The sequence below is a fragment of the Pavona decussata genome, unplaced genomic scaffold (assembly GCF_977016875.1).
Source record: "Pavona decussata unplaced genomic scaffold, jaPavDecu1.1 SCAFFOLD_51, whole genome shotgun sequence".
Classification (NCBI taxonomy): Eukaryota; Metazoa; Cnidaria; class Anthozoa; order Scleractinia; family Agariciidae; genus Pavona; species Pavona decussata.
In genome coordinates, this window is record NW_028145473.1 from 7,165,001 (window position 1) to 7,190,846 (window position 25,846).

The following is a 25,846-nucleotide window of genomic DNA, read 5'->3' on the forward strand; positions in this document are numbered from 1 at the left end:
CTCGCAGGCTATGTCATTCCAAACAGATTCTACACCGAAAGGAATCGCTGAGTGGCAGGTAGTGTTAGGGTTAAGGTTACGGTTAGGGTTTGTCAAAGTCAGGGTGGTTGGTGATTGAGTATCACTGAAAGAAGACTACGAGGTAAAATTGAATTAGGCTTGACATGGTATGATTTTGAGAAATAATGCGAGTTTCTGTTTTGTGTAAATATCAAAACAACATAGCGCAATAAATTACACAACGAATATGTAAAACGTTTAAACCGATATATCTCTTTATGAGTAAAAAAAAACCGTTTAAGCTCTGAGTATTATATGTAATATAGGCAATTACTTACCACTGCTGTTCCAAATTGATCTTTCTTGGGGATTTCTCTTCTGGTCAATCAAGCTTTACAGAAATGATCATTCTGGAGCTAAGAAATTTCGAGACAAATAAGTATCAAGTTATGTGATTTCAATATGATTATCTTATAACTTGCAGATAAGCAAATTATTACGACTGATGCATAGTACAAACTATAATGGTCGGGTAAAGACAGATCGATAGTTAAGTGATATTTGTATCTTTGTTTATGCCAAATGTAATAAGTGCTGTCACTTCATTACAATATTTACCTTCAGTTGCTATCAGGAGTGGCTTAAATCTCAGACCGAGAGTTGATTGTCAGCTTATTGCAAACCACTTGCATCAAAGATTTCTTTGAACCATAACTGTGGCCACTAAAGACCGAGGCAAATTGGAAGATTGTGCTGAGGAAGCGTGTTTAAATATTTTGACACCGGAAGCTGTTGTTATTTTCAGCTCGATGATTGTCACGCGATCCCTAAACAATAATGAAAATGTCAAATGAGTAACCGATCCTAAATTTTGACCGTTTCCCAGCTGCATTAAAATAGTTAAAATTTCATTTAATGAATGTTTCCATTGCTAAACGTGAAAGAAACAGTAGCAAAGATATATACACTGCTAAACAACTTACAACAAGCTGGACAAACGAGCTCTGATTTCATTTTCAAGCTCTTGTATTTGGGATTCTTCGTTTTCGAATTTCAAGGAACTTCGTTTTAAAAAATTACGATTATCGAAAGTTTCATTTTCCAGTTTTGGGCTCTAAGATCTTCGTTTTCAAGTGTTTCGTTTTTCGACAGATCCTTGATCCTCTGCCAGAACAAATTATTCACTGGCACAAAGAACTATAGTTATTATCAAGCCCACAAAACGCTTGGTTATACATCTCTGTATCCATATATGTCGCCGCTATGTAAATACCATTGAAATTTCCAGCCTTTTATCGCCATTTATTCACACTGAAAAAGTAATCACGTGTTTCAGATAGCGCCAAAGTTACAGAACCCAGAATGGACAAAACTAAACTTGAGATTTTGTGCTTGAATAAGGATTTCTGGATCAAGATTCAATTAGATGGAAGAAGAAGGAAAGATCGCCTGGGATATTTGAAAAATCGATTTCAAAGAGAAGACCATTTCATTTGATGAAAGTGAAAGAAAATTTTCATTTTCTTACCGTATTTTATTTATATTTATTTTCAATCAACTTACCAATTCAATTGTCAGCTTTTATTTATATTTCACCGAGTCAACATTAAGTTGAAGTGAATGATATATTATTTTCATTTCATTGATCATGCATACATATGACAAGCTTCATTCAGTTTACTTCGAATTTCTGAGTATTACATTAGGTATGTGCAACATTTTCCAAGAAAAATAACCAAAACGAAATGGAAAAACTAATACAAACGATTAAATACGTAATCAATTGTAGTAAGAAATTAACTGATTTTAAACGTATGACAGCGTATACGACGACAAAAACTTCATTACATTCTGGCGCCTGATAATAGAAAGGGTCTCGGGAGCATTCTAGTCTTATTGTTGATGTAAGTTTATTCTAAACAAAAACCACAAATATCGACATTTAATTGATAAAATTTGTGACGCATTTCTTCCCGTCAGAATGGAAAAATATAAATCGTGTCGTGGTGTTCGTGGAAGCCGCGTTATTTTCCCGCGCTTTTATTATTTTTAATTTTGTCTTTTCCCGCGCGATTGCAGTCGAAAGCCATGCAGTCTGACTGGCTTCTTCTAAATTTCATCGAGAGATAGCTATTAATCGAGGAAAAAATCCAGACTTAAATGTCGTTGGACCTTTTTATTATGCAGCTCTATTATTTCTAAGCTGCGCTCTATTCAGTCTATTGCTTGTTCAATGCTCCGCTATTGTATTTTATCAGCCAATCCTATGAGCTGTTTTAAGAGCTTTGCGGTGGCTACAAACCTCTTTTTATCCCATGTCATGATAAGGCTTACAGGGAATAAGGAACGTAATCGTGTATTAATACCTAATCGAGGGACACTCTAGCTCAATCATTTTTTCCAAGGACTGGGACCTGGAACGTAGGTAATACATCACACGCAGCAAATTATCATAATTAGATTCATAACATTAAACGATGCACGTTGTTTAATTATCGAGTCGTAGTATTTTTGGAGACGGGAAAAGCTGCTGTTTTGTGTTCAAGTTTTCAGAAATGATACACGAGGGAGGTTAACTTTGTGTACTGACGGTCTTGTGATATGATCGAACGTTTCCAGGTCTATTTTTAACTTTTTTATTCCCTTGGAAACGAATAACTTTCAACGAGTCTTGACATTGCAAAATAAAAAAAATCTGTATGTGATCACAAAATAGGGTGATGATAAACCGCTGGGCAAATACAATCCTTTAACTGCATAAGCACTTCTCATACTGAAACTGCTTGAACACAAATAATGTATTTCGTAGTTATAACTTTTTTCTAGTAGCTCAAAATATAGCAGTAACGCGCGTTTTTTTTGTTAAATGAAGTCAACAATGTCCCGTTTAAGTTTTAACGGAATCGACTACAATGTGATTCAGAGATTTGAAGCTTAAGAAGAGAACACCTACCCCAGACATTTGGCTTATGAACTTACTCAGTGCAAGGGACTGGGTGATCTTTTGAGTGTAAGCATGGCACTAAACTTTCCTTTTCCCTTAGCTATTTCTCAAGACTTTAAGTACTTTATATCATCTAAGACTGTGACAAATCTGTTCCAAAGGACAACCATTAACCTAACTAAGCGATGCTGCGGCCAAAAGCCGTTCAAATGCCTTACCCTTAAATGGTCTAAGGTCTCTTTTTTACGGACACAGTTTTAGCTTCAGTGAATTAGTATCGTACTTTGCAAACAGTGATATATTAATGACACCTTCAAAAACTTCTCTGAAGCCGCTTTGAGAGAGCCATTCGTCCTAAACACCGAAACTCTGACCTTAAAGGCCCATGTTCACCCAAGAGACATTGCGCGCCGAGCTGAATTTCGCACAGTCGAAAATTCAGAAAAATACCAGCGAGCGCTAAATAGCGAAAGTAATCCACATTCATCGAGCTCATTTCCTGGAATATCACTATTTTTCGTGTCACTAAGCTTTGTATAATATCCTCTCGCTTTATTTATGTGGATATTTTCAAGAACAGTCTTCGTGTGGAAAGGAAAATTGGAAAATCGTCGGTCGCTTCTAAGTAACATCTCGCCGTTGACAATGTGGTTGTACAATTGTTATTACGAAGGAATGTATTTGTCTCGCTTTTATTTTGAAACAAAGAAGCGGGAGAATTTGTTTTCTCCATGCATGCATCTGTTGTAGCGATGTTCCTGATTTCTACGGATGTCTGACCTTAACACGTAAGTTTTTTAGTTCCATTCGATTTTATTCTCCCGATTCATGTAAACAGCGTTGCGAAGAGACGTAATAAACTGTATGGTTTTCTAGGTGGAGTTTCTTCGTTTTTTCTTATCGGCAGGCAAATAAATTAAAATACTCATTTGCTTAGTAAGCTGCAGATTCATTCGTAGCATCGTTGCTTTATCATCAAAGGTAGAAATAATTTCATGATAGTAAGATAGACCGGATCGGCGCAGCCCGCTATAATTTTGAAAGCGATATTAACTGAGCTAACGAGTCCAGCACAGTTCATTTCATTTCATGTCAGCTTTAATGATAATCGAAAGGACACTTGAAAGGCTGGCTTCCATATGATCGCGGATCGCAGATCGCAGATCGCAATAAGGTCTGCGATCGTCTGCGATCGTCTGCGATCATATGGAAACATACTTCTGCGATCGTCTGCGATCCTGCGATCATGATCGCAGACGATCGCAGAAGATAGAACATAAAGGCCGGTCTCCATATGATCGCGGATCGCAGATCGCAGATCGCAATAAGGTCTGCGATCCGCGATCATATGGAAACCAGCCTTAAGATTACTGTCTAACTTAGACAACAATAGAATGAAAAACTTCGGACAAAATTATTTAATTCTGAGGGCTGCCGGCTTTAACTGCTGGACTGTTTCGCCGCGTCGCTCAAAGGAATGAATGCAGAAAAACAAACCAAACCTCGAATTTCGTTCGCCGAGAATTTTACACAAAGGAGAACAAAGAACTCAAGCGCTTTGGTATAGGTATAGAAATTAAAATAAATCGGAGCGACTGAAACGAAATCAACAAGTCCGATTTGCGTGGTCTGATTTATTTTGAATGCGCCAGGACTTTCATCCCAGCGGGAATATTCTGGTAAACCAGTCAGATCGCAAGACTAAACAATAGAAGCGCTTTTAAACAATAACAAACGGCCGCAAAGCCGAATGGGTGAAACTGGGCCTTTAAAAATTCTTACAACTCCCCCCAACATTTAAAACCGACGCGCGAATTCCGCGAGAACAAAAGAAAAACTTGATGCGGTTCAAATTCTTCACCCCGATCAAATTCCCTACTCCTCGCACACACTGCTCGGTCAATTGTCACGGGTATGCCGGGAAGGGGGCATGTTAAAGTTCAAAATGCTCAACTTTTCACTCAATAATTATAAATTTAGTTTAGTGCATCTTACCTGAAACACACATGGAACTGTTGTCCCTTTTCCGGGTTCCTTACTGATTTGAATCTAATGCTCATGCTCATAACATGTAAACGTACAGTTGTAATGTGAAGTTATGCCCTTGGAATTGCAAGCGGAATACGGTATTCATTATAGTGCCATGAATAACTTTTGATCCTTGCAAAAGAGACAAACGTCTCCATAATTATCAAGCAATAAATTATGCTATCCTATTGGTAAATTGTGAATTGATGCTACTCAGTGGTACCGTTTACTATCGCTAACAAACTCTAGTACTCGCTCCCCAACGGATTAATCAAGATGGCGACCGTTTTGAACAATGCTCGTTCCCAGTGCCTTTGGGATGACGGCACGCGTGTGTCACACTTCAGAGTGGAAAAACGCTCTGCGCAATTTTTCTGCGCATATCCGTTCGCGGGCGCAAGTGAATTGAAAATGCTGCCGTTCGATTCTGTATTGTTGAGCAGTGGCTTTTGTGGTTAGACTACATTTTACCATCTACGTTTTGTCCAATTTCATCGAACATGCTATAAAATCGGACCAGGCATTTTACCAACACCGTATAAGGACAAGAACGAAAACTGGACTTGCGGTACAGGTTCCGGTACATGACTATAAACACAGTAAAGGGACACTTCTTTTGTAACTATGCTACCCGAGCTTCATCTCTATTTAATTCTCTATGTTCCTCATTACAAGACAATTCAATTTGCCGTCAGCACAACTGAAATTGAAATAAAATTCCATTTAAAAAGTTGCAGCTGGTCAACCTCTGCTCACTGGATGCATTTATTTATTTATTTATTTATTTATTTTTTCGTTTCTAAAACAAAATTGCGCGACGAGTGAATGATGGCAAGAGTGCGACCACGGAAGGCTTTGTGAAAGAAATTCAAAATCTCCGCTAAGCACAGTGACTAAAGGGATTATTTGAGAAGTTTCCGTAATTAAAAATATTTTTCCTGCCTTCAGTTGACCTGTGCAGATAAATATTGTTACACATCAGTTGTATAATTGACCTGAGCCTACTAGATGGATGCACACACACCGTGTCAAAAACAAACTTTTTTTAATGAATTATTGTGTTTATCATGATCAACTTTTAGCTAATTATACTGGACCACAAGTAGCGAAAGCTAATCGAGGCGGGCAGTGAAAGACAAAAAGAAATAAACAATATATTGAAGAGGCATAAACTAAACTAAACTAAACTAAAGGAAATAAAGCAGTACAATATACTAAGAGATCGAAAGTAACGCATCGGATGAAATTGCTCCCTCGACACCGATAATTAGATCCTTGCGAAAAAAAAATTAAAAATCCGCTCTGGCAAACAATTATATACTTTGGCAAACTCAGTAATTAACGATTAACTATTTTTCTACCCAGGGTTGAGCTCTCGACCTTAAATATTCAGGGGTTTGCTTATATAGTCGCCTTTTGTAAAAAGGTCCATGACAATAACAAACCCGTAGAGGCGATTTGTTTTCACGTCGCGGGAACAATGAAGGTTTGAAAATCTTTCTAAAATTCTAAGAAGCCCTAAGAAAATCGAACTACAGCTAGGTTACATCTGCAGCTATCTTCTTGTGTGGGATAATTAGCGCTGCTTACCGAGATATCTGCGGTAGTCAGGCCCGTAGGCTGGGGTGGTTCGGGGGGATCGGACGAACCCCCCCCCCCCCCCCCACTGCCAGAAAAGGTCCGCTAAAAGAAGCCAGCTTATACAGATTTCAAGGTCTACTTATCCCATCTGTAACTAACTCACAGTACCTATATTTTCCAATACTTTTTTTATCTACTTTTTGATTAACCTATTTTAATGGCATCGCGTTACATATATTATACGTATTCGTTATTTAAATGTAATGATCTTCTCGACGGTCATGCCCGGCCCTGCCTGGATCCGACCTCGACCACTGCAGGATGTGGGGGCCTGTGTTCTCTGCGCGAGAGATGTTGACCTCAAAGCAGCTATTACTAAAATACAGTGACGATCTTCCATCACCAGAGTTATTCCAAATGGAGCTTGCGCAATGGAAAGGCCGATACCTATCAAAGGGACCGGAACTGAGGCCAGCTTCCCCCGCTTCGGCAATTAAGGAATGTGATACATCCTTATATCCGAACATAAGCGTTCTGCTCAAAATTGCATGAACTATTCCAGTAACATCATGTGAATGCGAACGAAGTGCAAGCACATTGCGCCGCCTTAACAACTACATGAGAGCATCGATAGGGAAAAGCCGCTTACCAAGCCTCGCGCTTTCCGCCTCCATTACGATACCACCGTGGACCTTGACGTGGTAGTAGATACCTATGCGCGACTACATCCCAGAAGAATACAACTGGAAAACCTTCTGTAACCGTTCCAGTTCAGTACTGTTATCATTGACAAAAAGAATAAGGAAACGTCGTAATTGTTGCTTTTTCAAACACCAGTGACAAGAGAGTTTGGGAACAAAAAAGGGGCTTTGTTGCTTGCTTAGACAAACACAAGCGTTGTAAGCCGATGGGAACCGAGGTGAAACGATAAAACTACTGCGCCTTACTAGAGGGAGGGTAATAGGAAAAAGTTCCTAGTCGACTTGAGGTCACTAAAGGTAATGATTAAGGAGGCTCGCGGCAGTTTTTTTGGGCGTGGGGTGGAAGTTTTGAAATTGCAACCTACATCATCATTTCAACATATGATCAAAGTTAATTTTCTCATCCGGTTGAAATGAAAAGACAAAGAGCCAAAGTTTTATTTTGCCAGAGATATTGGTAAAAGATGCGGGAATAAACAAAATCACCCCGTAAAAATTGATTCATTATTTACTTGAAAACGCTTTTACAGATATTTTTCTAATTTCGCCTACAAGTTGTCTACATTGAGGAGTTTAAATCCCTAACGTTTCGTCATAAAGTGTCTGACTAGATTTCGAGATAATCGACAATGTTTAAAATGAGAGGCTATGCGCTACCGTTGCTATGGTAATAGTTATTGCTTGGAAACCGATGAGAAAATTAACTTTGATTATATGTTGAAATGATGATGTAGTATGAAGGAGATCGAAGTTTATCATGTATGCGAGATTGTAATTTCAAAACTTCCACCACCCCGTCCAAAACAACTGCCGCGAGCCTCCTTAATACAGCTAGCAAGAGCTATTTGGTCCGTTTAAAGATAAAAAGAACCTACCCGCAACAGAACCAGCCTACGGGCCTGGGTAGCATAGTAAATTATTGAAAATAAGAAAATTAAAATTGCCGCCATTTTTGAAACTTTTGGTACCCAGCGCTCACGCAGAGTTCGCGCATGCTTTTTGTGTTTTTCCTCTCTGAAGTGTCACACTGTCCCCGAAGGTAGTTCCCAGTGGTGCTCGCTTGTAATCACCCTTCATATTCTTACGCTCATGCCAACAAGAATCTATCAGTTTTTATGGTCATCGATTAAAAAGATCCTACGTTTGCTGGCCATCTTGAATGCTTAAACCTTTATGTGAAGTACATGGTGAAGTTGAATGTGTGGTCCTTTCTCCATATTGCAAACATAAATTAAAGAGCAACTGAGGGTATGACAAACCTTTTCTTATCGTCAACATATCGAGCATTCTTCATTAATTGGGGGGTGGGGGGTGGGAAAAGGATAAGGTCAACAAAGTATTGATAGCAACCTCTAGGGGGCCTCAAAACCTCATTAATTAATCTTGTTGTATTCTATTTAAATCAGCATGGAACTTAACAGAGAGCTTTGAAAAAAATTCGAATTAGTTATTAAGAATAAAAAGGACGTCTCAATTTCTCTGAGATTATTATTAGGACAAGTCAAATGTATAAAAATTGACATATGTTTATGCAATTTAAAAATATAGGTGTGGAATGATGAGATGTTTCTCATTTCGAAGTATCATATCACTTTTGTATATAAATATTCCCATCTTTTTAAGATAGCACAATGCAAATGCTACCTTTTATACATTGTTTGAATTTGAAAAAATAACTCGGAGCGGTTGAAACACCACTCTATTTAGCACTTAATTCAATTCTAATTTTTTTTTTAGTGGCTTGTCTTTGAATATTCAACAACATATGTGTAACTCCAATTCACGATTCAAATGTGTTTCTCCAACTCTTCAAACTGTCACTTAGTCTAATAAAAATTCAGTTTAGTGTGCCATAGTTTTAGCTTTCATGACCTCTTTCATCAACACGAGGTCTTCGGCGCTGATCTCCGCGCTACTTACGAGAGCTTCAAGGACGCGTTTCCTTGTTTATTCTCCTCGGTCCCCAAAAATAACTATGAGTCTTATATGTACAGTTAATCTACGTGATGCGTGACCAGCTTTTTTTGAAATTTGAACGGATATTTAAAATTAATATGTCAGTTTCGAACACCGCCGGCGAGATTTCAGAGTTCCTGTATAAATCACTTTGTTTTATTGACGGTATATAGCTATGAATTTTTCTTTACATTACAGCATTAAGTATTTCAATTTTTTTGTTCAGTTAAAGCGCTTTTTTTTTTTAAGATTTGTCAAGATTCCACTTAAATGCCGGACATTACAGAACTGAAGGAATGGTTCATTTCATTCTTGGAAAAAACTCGTCACGCGTGCGTAAAGTAACTGTAAGCCTGAACATAACCCTGTGCACGAGAGTTATTCAACTCAAAAATCAATTATGGGCGATATTTCATTTTCTAACACCATTATTGTTCAATAAATTTAAATACTTTATTACAAATGTTTACATATTAAGTTACATGATTGCTCTATTGAGGGGGTGTTGTCATGGTGCCGGCTCGACTTCATTCTGGTTCAGTAGAGATTAATTGACTTCATGCCGCGTCTACATCAAACCAGTTTTACTAGTCCTGTAACCAGTCCTGAGACACAAAACAAAGTTTGAAAGGAACAGCCATGACACTACATGACACTGGAATTAGTTTCCGTTCCGAAGGAGAATCGCAATTCGCGAAGTGAGATTTTAGCTGGTTTCAAGAAAACAAATACAAAGGCACAAAAATGAACCGGCATGAACTCGTACACGTGTGAAAGTCGTGATGGTTCCATTTAAACACCCCCTTACTTGTTTGTTTGCTTGTCTGCTGTGTTGCTTGCTTGTTCCTACTGAAAAGTTAACTTTAACTTTGCGATTTAATAAACAAACAGACAAACAAACAAAATGCTTTTGCACAAAGGAAGCAAAAGCCTACCTCAACACTAAACACAGATTTGAGTTAATCGACTTCAAACAACTCGGCCTTCGCGTGCTTTTCTCAAAATTTCCTGAAAACATTTCGGGCCCGAAAAACTTATTTACGAGTGCAATTCTTGTTTCTCAGAAAACTATGTTTAATGATTTTGTAAGATAAAACGTTGACAACTTCGTATTATCAAGAAGCACACTGGGATAATTTGCACTAAAAAACTACCAACGATGGCCATGCAGAAAGCGCATTTGAAAAGTTCTCTTAAGACCCGACTCAGTCTTTAGGAGTTTTGAGAAAGGAATCCCGGCCGGTCTGTTCTAAACTAAGGATTACAAAATTCTTGCGCTTAGACTATTCAGTTATCTATTAGCTTAATTAGTCACCGCACTAAGCAGATAGAAGCCAAGAGCGAGCTGTCTGATTGTAAGCATAACAAGGTGACCGATCTATTCAAAGCTTATTCAACAAATGCAAAATCTGTACAATGGGTTATTCCTGACTAGTTAGTTGGCGACTGCATCTATTCTTATTGCACGAGCACCGAGACAAATCTACCAAAATTTGAACGCAGTCGCTTGGCCAATCACATTGCGAGTTTGTCAACCGGTCGCTTTGTTTTGCTGTTAATCTAAGACAACTCCTCAAAAGGGATGTCACTTCTGCTTAGTTAAGATCGGCATCGCAGATTTCTATTGCAAGTTTACAGCTGAATTTCAAAATTTTTTACCAAGTTCTTGGTGTTCATAGCTTGTTTTGAGTTTTCACGAAACTCAACGAACTTAAAATCAGAGGCATCTCTGTCTTTGCGACTTAGTTTCTTCAGTAAAAAGAATGGCACATTCCAAGGAAGACTGAAGGAAAACAGGTTTTCTACCTTACTTTGCTATGAAACATCTACAAATATCACTTGTGAGCTTCTTTATAATAGGTATTTCAAGACTTTTTTTTTCCAAAATGGGTAAATACGCCGTCTTATTGCCTTAATTAACATAACTTGTCATTTCTATATTACCATTTCAATAAAACTAAAGTTCTCACTATTCTTTCGAAACTAGGCAACGGACTCAAAATGTGTGTAAATATATCTACAATGCTGGTACTTCAGTTAGAATACTATTGAGAGAAGACGGACAATTTCTAGCTTCTCATCCTGGTACTAAAATAGCAAAGTTACAGCAAATTAATTCGTAAAATTAAAGATATAAGAAAAAATGCACAAAAACAAGCACATTACTGTCTTTTTTCTCCACACATTAGTAGGAAACTGCAACGGCACTAGATGCATGGTCCAATGGTTTACATTGTTCAATTTTTGTTTCTTGATCAAAGCGTTCATCGACATTCAGTTTTCCGCATCTGCTGGATCTAACGATGTAAACTAATAGTCATGATAATTGAAGTAAACCAAAATACTCATCATGTACGCGTCATATTCCGTCCAGTATCCTCTCTTGTCTTGACGTCGCATCATCTGCCGAACAAAAGAACCAGGAATATTAAGATTTCAATGTTTACAGTAAATACTTAATTTCAATAACTTTCTTAAAGACTTTAAATTGACAAGTTTCCTGAGTTAAGTTTGCATACCTGAGTTTTGATTGACAGATAGAGAAAAACATAGCAAGAACAAAACCATAAAAATGAAATAGAAAAAGACAAGCGAACCGTAAAGTTCATAACGTACTGAACGTTTAAATCTTGCACTTCCTCCAAGCATAGATACCACGATTCCCAAATAAACCTTCAATCTTTTTATTCGCTTAGCTTGTGAAGAGATGATGAACGAGTGAAAATAATATTGTGAGACCACCTTTCTTTTCCTTTTAAAAACCTTTTCCTTGGGCGATTTGTTCGGTTTTTTATGATCATTCCCATCAATCTTAACACCTGGAAAAAAATTCTACAGAAAGGACTTAAAAGACACCATTGAGGACCTATTGAATTAACGCAACGCTCAAAAATTGAAAGCGTTTTTTTATGAAATTGGCCGTACAAAATAATTACATAGCAGCAGTGTAACAATGCAACATTTGGTTGATTTTTGACCTACAGAGTTTGGATTCTAGCCTCAGTGGTAGGCGCGAAAAAAATGAGAGAAGAGACTCGAACTCGCGCTAGATGCAAGGGGAGCGAATAGGAGACAAAAAAGAACGTGTTTACCCTCTTCCTCCCTTCGCGCTCCGAACTTGTCACAGGTACTTCGCGCGCGCGTTCGATTCCACTACTCCCTTCTCTGGCGCCTACCTCGCAGGATAACTTAGGACGTAGGGACTAAAGGGAGTAAATATCAGTACTGTGGAAAACAATGATCACAACAGTTCTAAGTACTTTGAAAGCAACAGAACCAAATCTTTCAAAGAATATTTTCCGCCTTCCTTTTACCAAGTAGCGTACGTATACATAGCGGCAATGGTCTTTCTTCGACAACACCGTCTATTAGAAGTTACTATTAAATTTCACCCGTTAAAAAAAAACTCGGGTAGCAATTCATTTTAAGACAGATTTTAAAACCATTTCATGGAGAGGCATTGAGAAATTTTCAAAGTTACGTTATTTAACAAAGGAAAAACATATTCACGCAAACAACACTTACCTCTACTTCTATTTCTGTTCTTCAAATTCAAGCGTGACGTCATCACCAATCAGCACAAATGGAGCCCAGTACTTCACGGCACTGAATTCCTCTGACTCTCTAAGAGATTTCATAGCCAGGTGAAGAGCCACACTGGCGCTTTTTCCATCTGCAAGCTGTTGGTAAAAACTTTCCATGAACACCATGGTTGCTTTGTCATCAATCGCCCAGAGTGACACCAGAACAGACCGAGCACCAGCACACAAGAAAGAACGCGCTATCCCGACCACACCCTCAGACTTAACCTCTCCCCGGCCACTGTGACAACAGCTCAGAACAATGAGCCTTGCTCTTAGGCACACTGCTTGCACATCTGACATTGTTAAAGTGTAGTCTTTTTTCGTAGGGATCTGGGATGTACGACCAGGATTTGGAGCCAAAACAATTTCTCCAGATTGTGCACACCCATGTGCGGCAATGTGCACCAAAGCAACTGATGTGAGTCTTTTCAGTACCTCTTCTTTACTTGCATCTTTCCCAATGAGAGGTGTGGTCTTTAGAAGTTTTCCGATCTCTTCTACTTCTTTTCTGGCGAACGGTAGCTGCTCCAAAATGGGCTCATCGTACCTGAAGGTAATTTCCTCTAAGCAAGGATCTCCAACGAGTAGCGCCCCACTCTTACAGTGGAAGTCGTCAGGTGCGCTTGTGATAAGCCTTAAAGCGGTCAGCGAGGGAAAAATGCGAATTCTGATTGATTCACTCAAAGCAGAGTAAGGAGCCAAGCAAAATGGACCATCCGGGACAACGACTAACTGGTCACCTTGGAGCAAGTCTGCAATGGGGCCAATAATAGCAGCATACAGCGGACGCAATGAATTGACGGAGGAAGTACATGACTGGTCTTTTTCCCCAACAGCTTCTCTGGTCGATTGGGGCTCATTACTAAGCTCATCCATTGAACGATTCTCGCATTTGACACGAACACCTGCGCCGATCGCTTGCAGGGTAGCTTCCATTATGAAGGAGGCCTCTCCATGTTCAATCATCTTTTCCTTATTTAGAACCTCTCTGTCGTTTCTCAGCACCCAAAAATGGATCGTGTCTTTATGAGAACTTTCACTAAGTGCTAAGAAAACTGTTTGTGTAGTTAAATTGTTTAACATTTTCGAAATCGTTACCTTAGTTTCATCAAACGCGGATGGTTTTGAGTTAACAGCATATTGTCTCTTTAACATATCCATCAAAGCCTGTGCTCGTCCCTGCTCAGCTGCACACAAAGCCTCATAAGGCTTCCCATCCTTCCAAAGAGTTCTCCATAGAGCGGTATACGCAAACTGATGGACATCCCGGAAGCCTATTTGCCATGCATCTTCGGACTGAAGAAGAGTTCTTGTTTTCTCCAAGAGTCTTATACTCGATTGATAACAATAAAGCGCTTCAGATAAAGAAGCCTCTGATTCATAATCAAGACCTAGTGAACAGTATGCATCTCCCTCGAAAACTATGTCCTCTACTTCTTTGGCAATACTGAGGGATTTTTTGTGGTACTCAATGGCATGTTTGGAGTCACCCAGACAACGATAGGCTTCCCCCAGAGAACCGTAGGCTTTGCCCTCTCCCGCCCTGTCGCCTATTTCTTTGGTAATACTAAGACATTCTTTGGAATACTCTACGGCTTTTTCAAAATCCCCCAGGTTTTTATAACCACAGCTCAGCAAACTATAGGCTCGTTGCTCTCCAATCTTGCTCCCAACTTCTTTGGCAATGCTAAGATGTTGTTTCTGGTACTCTATGGCTTCTTTGAAATGACGCAAACCGTGATAATCATTGCCCAGGTTGCAATAGGCTGATCCCTCGCCAGCCTTGTCCTCTATTTCTTTAACAATAGTAAGATATTGTTTGTGGTACGCTATGGCTTGTCTAAAATTGCCCAAATGACGATAATCACTGCCCAGGTTACCATAGGCTATTCCCAGTCTAGCACGGTCTCCTGCTTCTTTAGCAATACTAAGTTGTTGTTTGTGGTACTCTATGGCTTGCTTGAAATTACCCAGACATGAATAAGCATTTCCCAGATTACCATAGGTTTGTCCCTCTCCTGCCCTATCCCCTACCTCTCTACAAATACTAAGATCTTGTTCGAGGTACTCTATGGCTTGTTTAAAACTACCCATTCTGCGACAAGTGATGCCCAAATTGCTATAGGCCCTTCCCTCTTCATTCCTGTCACCTACTTCCTTAGCAATACTAAGTTGCTGTTCGTGGCATTCTACGGCTTGTTTAAAATTACCCAGTTCGCTATGCACAGCGCCCAGACTTCCATAGGCTATTCCCTCTTCAGCCCTGGATCCAAGCGCTTTAACAATACTGAGTTGTTTTTCGCTGCATTCTATGGCTTGTTTAAAATCACCGACTCTGTAATAGATAAGGACCAGTTTTCCATAGATTGTTCCCTGCATATGTCTGTCCCTCAGCCCTTTAGCAAGATTTAGTGATTGCAAGTAATATTCTGTTGCTTGTTGGAAATCACCCACTAAGTAATAAGCATTGGCCATATTGAAAGAGGCAATTCTCTCGCATTCATTGTACCCAAACTCTTTGAAAATATTTAATGATTGCGTGAAACACTCTATGGCCTGTTGAAAATCTCCCAGATCGTTATAACCAACGCCCAGATTGTTATAGGCTCTTCCCTCCCCCGCTCTATTCTCCTGTTCTTTGGCAATATTTAGTGATTTTGTATAACACTCCACGGCCTGTTGAAAATCTTTCAGTTTATAATAAGCATCGCCCAGATTGTTATAAGCTGTTCCCTCCCCCACTCTGTTCCCCTGTTCTTTGGCAATGCGAAGCTCTTGCACGTGAAACACTAGAAATGCTAACTTTCTATCCACCATTTTCTTCTGGTAATGACTGCAAGAGTTACACAAAAGACGTACCTAGAAGGAAAGAAAGTTTGATAGAATCGATATTTTGAAGGAAAATGTGTCATGGTCTCTTCTCTCCCTGTATGATGTTTTTTATCCATGATGACTTTCACAAATAACTGACAGTACCAGTAATGCGATATCACCAGAAAAGGTTTCGTTCACAATGCATACTGACATGTGCAAATTTTAGTCTTTTAGTTTTCGTTATTTAAAGGAAAATTCCATCTCCAGAAAAGCAGCTGATGTCATTTTGCTCTTAGATTTGAGTTGCGATACAAGAGATTACTTAAACTGTACATTGATGCTGCCAAGGCCGTATTTTTAGAAAATGATACTGACATTTTCAAAGATAACTACCACTAACTCGGGTCTAGCATAGCTTGGTTGTCAGCTCGTAAGTTTACCGTTATATTCTAATCTGATTGAGAGTTTATTTAATAAGCGTTTTCAAAAACTTACTTTCCTATAGTAAGAAATCGATGACGCAATTTTAGCTAAGCAGTATGAAGAAAAAATGCAATATTCTGGAAGCAAATTTTTCGATCTCTCCCAGTTTAGGCGGGTATATTGTTGCTAGAACTGAGAATGTAGTTTGGTAGAGTTCTAAAATACTTCAAACTTAATTAATTAAGAATGTTATCTCTCTTAAGAAATGGGTACATAATTTATATAGGTGCACTTAAAAGTATACCCGAAATGCCCAATCACTGGCAAGAAAGCATCCTTTATATCGATTCTAAATGAAAAATATCTTTACAATTAAGTATTATGTCCTGCCAATTCGTTAGGTTTACCTAGTTTTCCAAACTACGCCGTCTCACAAACTAAGAACTGGGTTGCTAGTATAAAGGCGCCTGTTATAAGTTTCCAATACCAAAGAAAGAAATGTTAGAGTAACAGTTTAGGTAACGCATCATTAAACACGGTACCCAACGGGAATATGAAACCACACAAACTTAAATTACTGGTTCCTTCATCGCCGCATCATCTCACGGCCTTTTAAAAGACTTATTTGTGTAAGCTACCACTGATTAATCTTTTTGGATTCCTTAGCGGAAAATTTTTATTCCCGACATTTTTTAGGAAGGGGAATTGGTTCCTCAAATTTACCTGAAAGCTGCTGTTTACATTCTGAAAACGCTAGCAGGCAGTTTTGCATACTTTTAACGGCGCAAAAAACGCGATTAGTGTTTCAGCAATGGGACAGTTTAAGGTGACCTTTTACTAAAGAAAACATTAGTTCTTCCCTTTATGCCCCGCTGTTATGCTAGCAGGCCTTTTTGATCATTAACGGAATATATATATATATGAGCCGCTCGGAAAGCAAAAGGGATTAGTTTTTCAGCGTCGCGAGAGTTTGAGGTGACCTTTTATCAAAGAAAACGTCATTTCTTCACAATTTAACATGAATTGATTCGAATTTATGAAACAAAAGCTGAAGAAGGCGTCTGTTCTCGCAGGCTATGTCATTCCGAACAGATTCTACACCGAAAGGAATCGCTGAGTGGCAGGTAGTGTTAGGGTTAAGGTTACGGTTAGGGTTTGTCAAAGTCAGGGTGGTTAGTGATTGAGTATCACTGAGAGAAGACTACGAGGTTAAATTGAATTAGGCTTGACATAGTATGATTTTGAGGAATAATGCGAGTTTCTGTTTTGTGCAAATAGTTAAACAGCAGAGCGCAATAAATTACACAAAGAATAAGTAAAACGTTTGTACCGATATATCTTTTTATGAGTAAAAAAAAAAAAAACGTTTGAGCTCTGAGTATTATATGTAACATAGGTAATTACCTACCACCGCTGTTCCAAATTGATCCTTCTTGGGGAGTTCTCTTCAGGTCAATCAAGCTTTACAAAAATGATCATTCTAGAGCTAAGACATTTCGAGACAAACAGTTATTAAGTTATCTGATTTCAATATAATTATCTTATAACGTGCAGATAAGCAAATGATTACGACTGATGCATAGTACAAACTATAATGGTCGGGTAAAGACAGATCGATAGTTGAGTGATATTTGTATCTGTGTTTATGCCATTTGTAATAAGGGTGGTCACTTCAGTACAATATTTACCTTCAGTTGCTATCAGGAGTGGCCTAATTCTCAGACCGAGAGTTGATTGTCAGCTTATTGCAAACCACTTGCATCAAAGATTTCTTTTGAACCAAAACTGTGGCCACTAAAGACCGAGGCAAATTGGAAGATTGTGCTGAGGAAGCGTGTTTAAATATTTTGACACCGGAAGCTGTTGTTATTTTCAGCTCGATGATTGTCACGCGATCCCTAAACAATAATGAAAATGTCAAATGAGTAACCGATCCTAAATTTTGACCGTTTCCTAGCTGCATTAAAATAGTTAAAATTTCATTTAATGAATGTTTCCATTGCTAAACGTGAAAGAAACAGTAGCAAAGATATATACACTGCTAAACAACTTACAACAAGCTGAACAAACGAGCTCTGATTTCATTTTCAAGCTCTTGTATTTGGGATTCTTCGTTTTCGAATTTCAAGGAACTTCGTTTATAAATAACGATTATCGAAAGTTTCATTTTCCAGTTTTGGGCTCTAAGGTCTTCGTTTTCAAGTGTTTCGTTTTTCGACAGATCCTTGATCCTCTGCCAGAACAAATTATTCACTGGCACAAAGAACTATAGTCATTATCAAGCCCACAAAACGCTTGGTTATACATCTCTGTATCCATATATGTCGCTGCTATGTAAATACCATTGAAATTTCCAGCCTTTTATCGCCATTTATTCACACTGAAAAAGTAATCACGTGTTTCAGATAGCGCCAACGTTACAGAACCCGGAATGGACAAAACTAAACTTGAGATTTTGTGCTTGAATAAGGATTTCTGGATCAAGATTCAATTAGATAGAAGAAGGAAAGATTGCCTGAGATATTTGAAAAATCGATTTCAAAGAGAAGACCATTTTATTTGATGAAAGTGAAAGAAAATTTTCATTTTGTGTTGATTTTGTGTGACACAATATAAAACCTCCGATGACGGTAATAAAAATATCAAAGTTCTCCTTTCATAGGGCAGAATGCTGTGACATTCATTAACTATTCATGATCAGCGAAGCGGAAATACGCGCTCTGAAAAGCCCCGAATAAGAGAAGAAAGGGCGAAAATTGGCCCGGTAGCGTTGATAAAACTCGCTTTCATACTTATACATATACAAGTCTTTCGTTTTTCGACAGATCCTTGAACCTATGCAAGAACAAATTATTCACTGGCGCAAGGCACTATACTCATAATCAAGCCCACAAAGCGCTTGTTTATACATCTCTGTATCCATATATGTCGCCGCTATGTAAATACAATGGAAATTTCCAGCCTTTTACCGCCATTTATTCACACTGACAAAGTAATCACATGTTTCAGATAGCGCTAGCGTTTCAGAACCCCGAACGGAGAAAACTAAACTTGAGATTTAGTGCTTGAATAAGGATTTCTGGATCAAGTTTTTCATAGAAGATTCAATAAGATAGAAGAAGGAAAGATCGCCTGATATATTTGAAATATTGCCGATTTCAAAGAGAAGACAATTTTATTTGATGAAAGTAAAAGAAAATTTTAATTTTGTGTTGATTTTGTGTGACACAACATAAAACCTTCGATGACGGTACTAAAAATATCAAAGTTCACCTTTCTCACCGTATTTTATTTATATTTATTTTCAATCAACTTACCAATTCAATTGTCAGCTTTTATTTATATTTCACCGAGTCAACATTAAGTTGAAGTGAATGATATATTATTTTCATTTCATTGATCATGCATTCATATGACAAGCTTCATTCAGTTTACTTCGAATTTCTGAGTATTACATAAGGTATGTGCAACATTTTCCAAGAAAAATAACCAAAACGAAATGGAAAAACTAATTCAAATGATCAAATACGTAATCAATTATAGTAAGAAACTAACTGATATTAAACGTATGACAGCGTATATGACGACAAAAAACTTTATTACATTCAGGAGCCTGATAATAAAAAGGGTCTTGAGCATTCTAGTCTTGTTCTGGATGTACCTTTATTTTTAAACAAACACCAGAAACATGGACGTTTAACTGATAAAATTTGTGACGGTTTCTTCCCATCAGAATAGAAAAATATAAATCGTGTCGTGGCGCTCGTGCAAGCCGCGTTTATTTCCCGTGCTTTAATTAATTATTTATTTATTTATTTATTTATTTATTTATTTATTTATTTACTTATTTATTTTCTGTCGTTCTCCGCGCGATTGCAGGCGAATACTATGCAGTCCGAAGGAACAAATTCAGACTTCTAGGCCCTCTATTCTTTCCATTACTTGTTCAATGCTCCGCTGTTATACTTATCAGCCTATCCTGTGAGCCGTTTTGAGAACTTTGTGGTGGTCACAAACCTCTTTTTATCCCATGTCATGATTAGGCTTACAGAGAATGAGAAACGTAATGGTGGATTAACTGACCTAATCGAGAGCTGGCTTAATGAACTTTCCTTTGATACTAAAAAAAAAATGAATCCTAGCCAACATAAGAACAACGTGTTTTTCATGCGGAAATCAGCTAGATTTGTATAAAAACAAATTCACCACCACCCTCGTTTTCACGCAAAGACCAGCCCGGTTATTCAAAAGCCGATTAACGTTAATCCACGATTAAAAGTTAACCGAGGTTTTCTGCTCTCTCGTTAAAATTGTTTTTAAACTCTAATGTTAAGCTAGTAGTAAGGAAAAGTCAACGTCAAAACTGAGGGACAAAAAGCTTTTTGAGAAACTTTATTGTTTAGTAATTAAACTCGAACCAAAATTCTTGTTAATCCAGGATTAGCTTAATCGGGCTTTGGACAACTGGGCACAGGCCACTAAGCACGCAACTGTGAAATGGGTTATTAAGAGATTACGAGAGGTTGATAATTTCTGTTCCTGGGAGTTTTGTTCTTTCTATCTGATCGAAAATGAACGACATTTGTTGTTTATAGTGAGACCTATACAAAACCTCGATGAATCGATATACAGCTGCAGGTTCATGATGGCTATTGGTTGTGTGAAATGGAAATCAACAACACAGACAACATGGAATAAACACCTGCTAATTAACAATTATTCCACAAATGCGCGTTGGATATGAGATGATAGATAGGCAACAGGGGCGCGTAGCGTCGAGTTGGCTAAAATCATCTCATATCCAACAAGCGCAAATGGAATAGTTGTTTTTATTAAAAAAAAAAAAAAACAATCAAGAAATGTTGCTCGATCTTGCTGATTTCGTTCTGCTGGAACAACCAGAAGACAAATTAATGGTCGCTATTTCTCGAGCATGGTGCATGTAATGGCTCATATAAAATGGTTGCTAAGCCAATCAAATTCTTAGAAGTCCATCATACAATGATCCAGTTTTTAATAATACTCCGTATCTTACTCTTAACACGGAAACTTTGTGTCATGTAACAAAACAACCGTTTTCCTATGTCAATAAAACACAAGAAATCCTTTGCACCGATATGGAAAATCCCTTTCTACTCTTCACAAAATAATTTTTCAAACTCCACAAAGTCCTGCAGTTCAACTTCCACCGCCAGATAAATGACATAAAGATAATGTTACAGTGTTGCTGCTCAAAACAATTCGCAAACAAACGTTTTCTTGTGGAACAGCCATCAACTCTACCAGCATTCTCATATTTTCTCTCTCAAGGAAAGCCTTTTTGATTTGTGTTTGCAGTTCTTATGCTCTCCTCGCCGGGGTCGCGAGACCTTTTCGCCGAAGCTTCATTTTTTCTTGTTCTTTCCCAGTAGCATCCTCTTTCATCTATTCTGTTCCTTGTGTAAATGTTTCCGCTAGTCTGTTCTTTTCCTTTCTTTTTTGTCGGCTCATTGCTTCCAAACACGATTCCTACATGGATCGTTCATCATTTACAATTCTAACTTATTCTTTTGATGAATACGCATATATGAAACATATATTTTGAACTTCGGATAAAAGATCAAATAGAAGAAAGATCCTCGAAGTTAGTTTGCAACTTAAGCAGTTGCGAAAGAAAGCCCGAAAAATATTCAGGCTTGAACGGGATTCGAACAAATGACCTCTGCGATGCCGGTGCAGTGTTCAAAAAACTGAGCTATCAAGCCACTGGGAGCTCACAATATGACCAGCAGCTCCCAGTTGGCTTGATAGTTCAGTTGGTAGAACACTGCACCGGCATCGCGGAGGTCATGGGTTGGAATCCCGTTCAAGCCTGAATTTTTTTCTGGCTTTCTTTCCCAACTGCTTAAGTAGCGTACTAACTACGAGAATCTTTCTTCTATTTAATTATTCTTCTGAGCTGCAGGACACCGCTTCCCTCGCGTTCCGCGTGAAGGCAACTTCCAAGTCGGACGACATTAACACGGCACTGTCACGGCCATTTTGCTGTATTTTTGTGAAAGCTGCTCGAATTTTTTTACCTTTTTTTTTCTAACACGAAATTGCTATTAGAGCACTAGGAAGAAAATATTAGGGAATTTCTCTGACAAAAAACAAGCTATAATCAGGTGTTGATGAATTTTTTACAATACACAGGAAGAACTTGAAAAAAATTGGCCAATTTTTTCAATCCATTTTCATCCAAGCCATTCGCAGCCAAACACAAATAATACTAGTTTCTATACACCAGTGGGGTTATTGTTAACAAAAATGGACCATTTTTTTGACGATTCCATTTATTCAAATATATTTTTTGGCTATTCAAAGTGGCACAAAATAGGTGACACTGCCCCTTTAAATCGAGTTCCTCTAATTTGAAAGAAAAACCTTTATCTGTGCTAAGCACGTATTCTACGAAGGGAAAAGGCAGGTTCTAGTCTCGTCTGCGAAGATCGAGTCGAATTAGAGTAGTATCTGCTCAGAAAAGGAATGTTATTGATTGAAAGAGAAAATATTTCTTGAAAATCGGTAAGGAATCTGTTATGAGACCCCAAAACACAAGGAACACTTCGATTGCTCGTCTCTGCTTTTTCATGTTCATTTTTTTAATACCCCCAACGGCTATAATCTGAAGAGGTATTTTATGTGATTGAGGTTTAGACGCTTTCGCATCACAAAGCAACCGAAGCTGCAGACTGCAGCTGTCGATTATTTTACTGCAACTGACTTTCTCTTCTGTTTAACAAATAGATTCCATTTTGCCGTGCGTCTGTACTCTGATAACGCACAGATGACGTCAAAACGTGGTGAGAACAAAGAAGTACTCTACGAGCCGCAGGCGAGTAGCGTGACTGATGTTCTCACCACGTTTTGACGTCCTCTGGGCGTTATCAGAGTACAGACCCACGGCAAAATGGAATCTATTTGTTTTATACAACAACCAAGACATTTCAACACATTTCGTAAGCGAGCATCGCGTTGCCTGAGCTGAGTCAAAAACTTTCCAACAAACTCAGTTTTAGACTACTACACACATGAAATTATGATCTTCTAAACTGGAGTATAATCCGAAAGAATTTCACTGACAATATTTTCAAAACTAACCTTTATTCCAGAAGGAAATCCTGAGTCCAAAGTATTACAGCATGTAAGTCGCTTCCCTGCGATTTGTAATCGATAACTCGCCATTACCGGATTTCTATCGGCGACATATTTCGACAAATATTTGCTTCCTTTTCACGTCACAACAAAGCCTTTTTGTCCTGGTTGAGATCACTCTCAACGGTCTTTGTCCAATTTTTTTTATTGGGCAGTTTTCCTTTCCTGTGAATTTTTGCCTGTGTTTGTCCGCTACTCGCAAAAACAGTTTGCAAAACTTTGTTGACCAGTCACTCTGGCTGGACTCTAGAATCTGATTACGTGCGCCGGTCACACCAGTCGATGACGTCAATTGGCGTCTATACTCTAATCACACACTCCTCTAGACCAATCAAAAGGCGAGTTTTACACAGTTCATTATATAATATATAATAACTCAAGAAACCAGCGTTTCGATTTGTTTAATGGTCCACCCCTACAACAGCACAAACTAGAGAACATATCCTTGCAAGAAGGTTCGAAGACATTCTTATCATGTGAGCCAAACACCCCTTAAACCCTCCCCACCCCCACCCCCACCCCCACCCCTCCCCTCTTCAAAAATATAACATTCTGTCCCCAAGTATTATTAGCTATTACCAAGAAAGTAGGAAAAGGGATTTAGGGCCTCTTCATATGAGCCCGGTCGACCGGGCTGGCTCCGTTTCCGAGATCTCGCCTTGCCAGTCTTTTCTTTACAAAAATTGCGATGTGTTCATATGAGAAGGCGGACCGAGATCTCGGTTTTGGCGACCGAGATCTCCGTAACCGAGCAAGAAATTGTTCCCACGTGACCAGTCCAGCTTGAGACGAAACATTTTCAACTGCGCATGGCTCGTAAGGTCGCTGTCAAGTCGGGTATTTTGGGGGCCTTTTGGAAATTTTTCATTTCCGTAACTGGGATTAAATCTCCCATATGAACAGAAGACAAAATTCGTCCTGCCTACCGGGCAGTCCGGTTAACGGGCTCATATGAAGAGGCCCTTAAAAAGCTATGAAATCTTAGTTTAGTTTAAATTGTTACTGATAAACATAGGCGACAAGTTATGAGTAACTGATGATTTATGTGATTCTAACGCAGCTGTGTACAGGATTTTAAAATATCTATTATATAACACACAAATGACTCGTACACTACTGAACACGTGCCGAGTAACCTTTCAGAAAAAAGCGGGGTAAAATAATATTTTTATTTCGCTTTCTTCAATCCGAGACTACACAGTTGTATTCACTAAAATACTCTTATCAAGCAAAGTTTTTTTTCTGGGGCCTTACTTCGCTTTAACGGATTAAACAAAGCAGTTTATTTAATACTTCAATTAAATTTAGAGATGACGTCTTGTACATACTTAATAACAGCTTTTTACCAAATCCTTTGCAGTGACTGAATTATTCCTGAAAATTCCAACTTACTAATCAAATTTTTCCTTGGTTTTGAAACTGAATTTAAAATCGTTTTATTTTTGCTCACAGAATTAGTAACCCGTCGTATTCCTTTTATAACATTCAATAATGAATATTTTGTTTCAATATCATACCAGGTAACTGCATAACGGCTTCTTTCCCAAAACCATTTTTCTTTGACATACTTTGAGATATTTCGTATGTCTGAAATTAAAATTCCGTTTTTGCGCAACAGATAGAGTCGCGAAAAAAATTCAGATTCAGAATTTAATTCGTGTGGAATTTTTCCAAATTGGCCTGGCAAATTCCAGAAATATCCAGGGATTGGAAAACTCACGCGTGATTTTAGTGATCACATGGGATTGAACAACGCTGTTCTTCCGTTACGTGTAATTATCAAATAATTCCTGCATCATTTAATTTCTCTTACGAGTTTTTGTGGTAGTTAAGGTGCAATTTTGCGGGGGTTTTCTCGCACAAAAACACGTGAGTTGTTTTTAGGTTGTTATGAAACAAAAAGAAGCATTTTGTCTTTGCCTCTGGCAGCAATACAAATGTCCCAACCATTCTAAAGATTTGTTCGGTTGCGCAAATTAGAAATTGCTTCTTCTTTTATCTGCTTAAAATACATTGCATGCTTTTCATGTTTCTGCAATGCTTTTCAACAGTCTTTCGCGACAGTAACGAAAGACAGAACAAGTTAATTCGATTCGCGATAATTTTCTCGAGTAGGTTTAATTTTACCGACTAGTTTTAAGGGGAAAATTTCGTCCGCGTTTAAGCGATTTATCACTTTAAAAAGGAAGTAAATTAAACTGATTTTAAAAACAGAAAACAAATGAAAAGTAATAAAAGTTTTTCTTTATATGTAACATAAAACTTTTATGAAGGAAACTAGTTCGTAGAACTGAAGGAACAAACTTTAGTTTTTTAACTTAACAATTTCTGATTTTATTTATAATCTGCTCTGATGTGCGCAGTCCATCTCTTACAAAATATACCCAACAATCTGGGTCCCGTGATGGCCCTGAATGAAGCCTAAATTGAGTTGTGTTCATTCGAGATGCTACACGAGGTAACAAACAAAAACATTTGGAGATTCTCTTTTCAAACAACTTATTTTTATTTGCTGATTACGAGCAAAAGTACCTGATTTAATATAAATTTTCAGTTTACATAAAAGTATCAAGATTACAGTTTCATAACAATGTGACATGAAAAATATCACCTGTCTCAACATGAAACAACCAAGATGC

General features: G+C 38.2%; 2 protein-coding genes across 5 annotated transcripts in view; both read right to left on the minus strand.

Annotated features, from left to right (window-relative positions):
- Positions 1 to 701, minus strand: part of LOC146481324 (uncharacterized) — a 51,070-nt gene extending 50,369 nt beyond the window's left edge. Inside the window, exon 1 of the mRNA XM_085108942.1 lies at positions 619 to 701. The gene's annotated coding sequence lies outside the window, so the exon portion shown is untranslated. The remainder of the gene's footprint in view (positions 1 to 618) is intronic.
- LOC146481325 (uncharacterized) overlaps positions 1 to 17,825 on the minus strand; it is a 30,679-nt gene extending 12,854 nt beyond the window's left edge. Inside the window, exons 1-4 of one of the 4 annotated variants that reach the window (XM_085108949.1) lie at positions 17,720 to 17,825; positions 17,440 to 17,517; positions 12,736 to 15,653; positions 9,394 to 11,613 (exon numbers count right to left, since the gene is read on the minus strand). In XM_085108949.1, the coding sequence (XP_084965075.1) occupies positions 12,744 to 15,611 (2,868 nt within the window). In that variant the 5' untranslated portion in view covers positions 15,612 to 15,653; positions 17,440 to 17,517; positions 17,720 to 17,825 and the 3' untranslated portion in view covers positions 9,394 to 11,613; positions 12,736 to 12,743. Of the gene's footprint in view, positions 1 to 9,393; positions 11,614 to 12,735; positions 16,020 to 17,439; positions 17,518 to 17,719 lie in introns of those variants that run through there. The other 3 variants (XR_014864566.1, XM_085108948.1, XM_085108950.1) reach the window with 3 other exon arrangements.
- Positions 17,826 to 25,846: the final 8,021 nt, after the last annotated feature.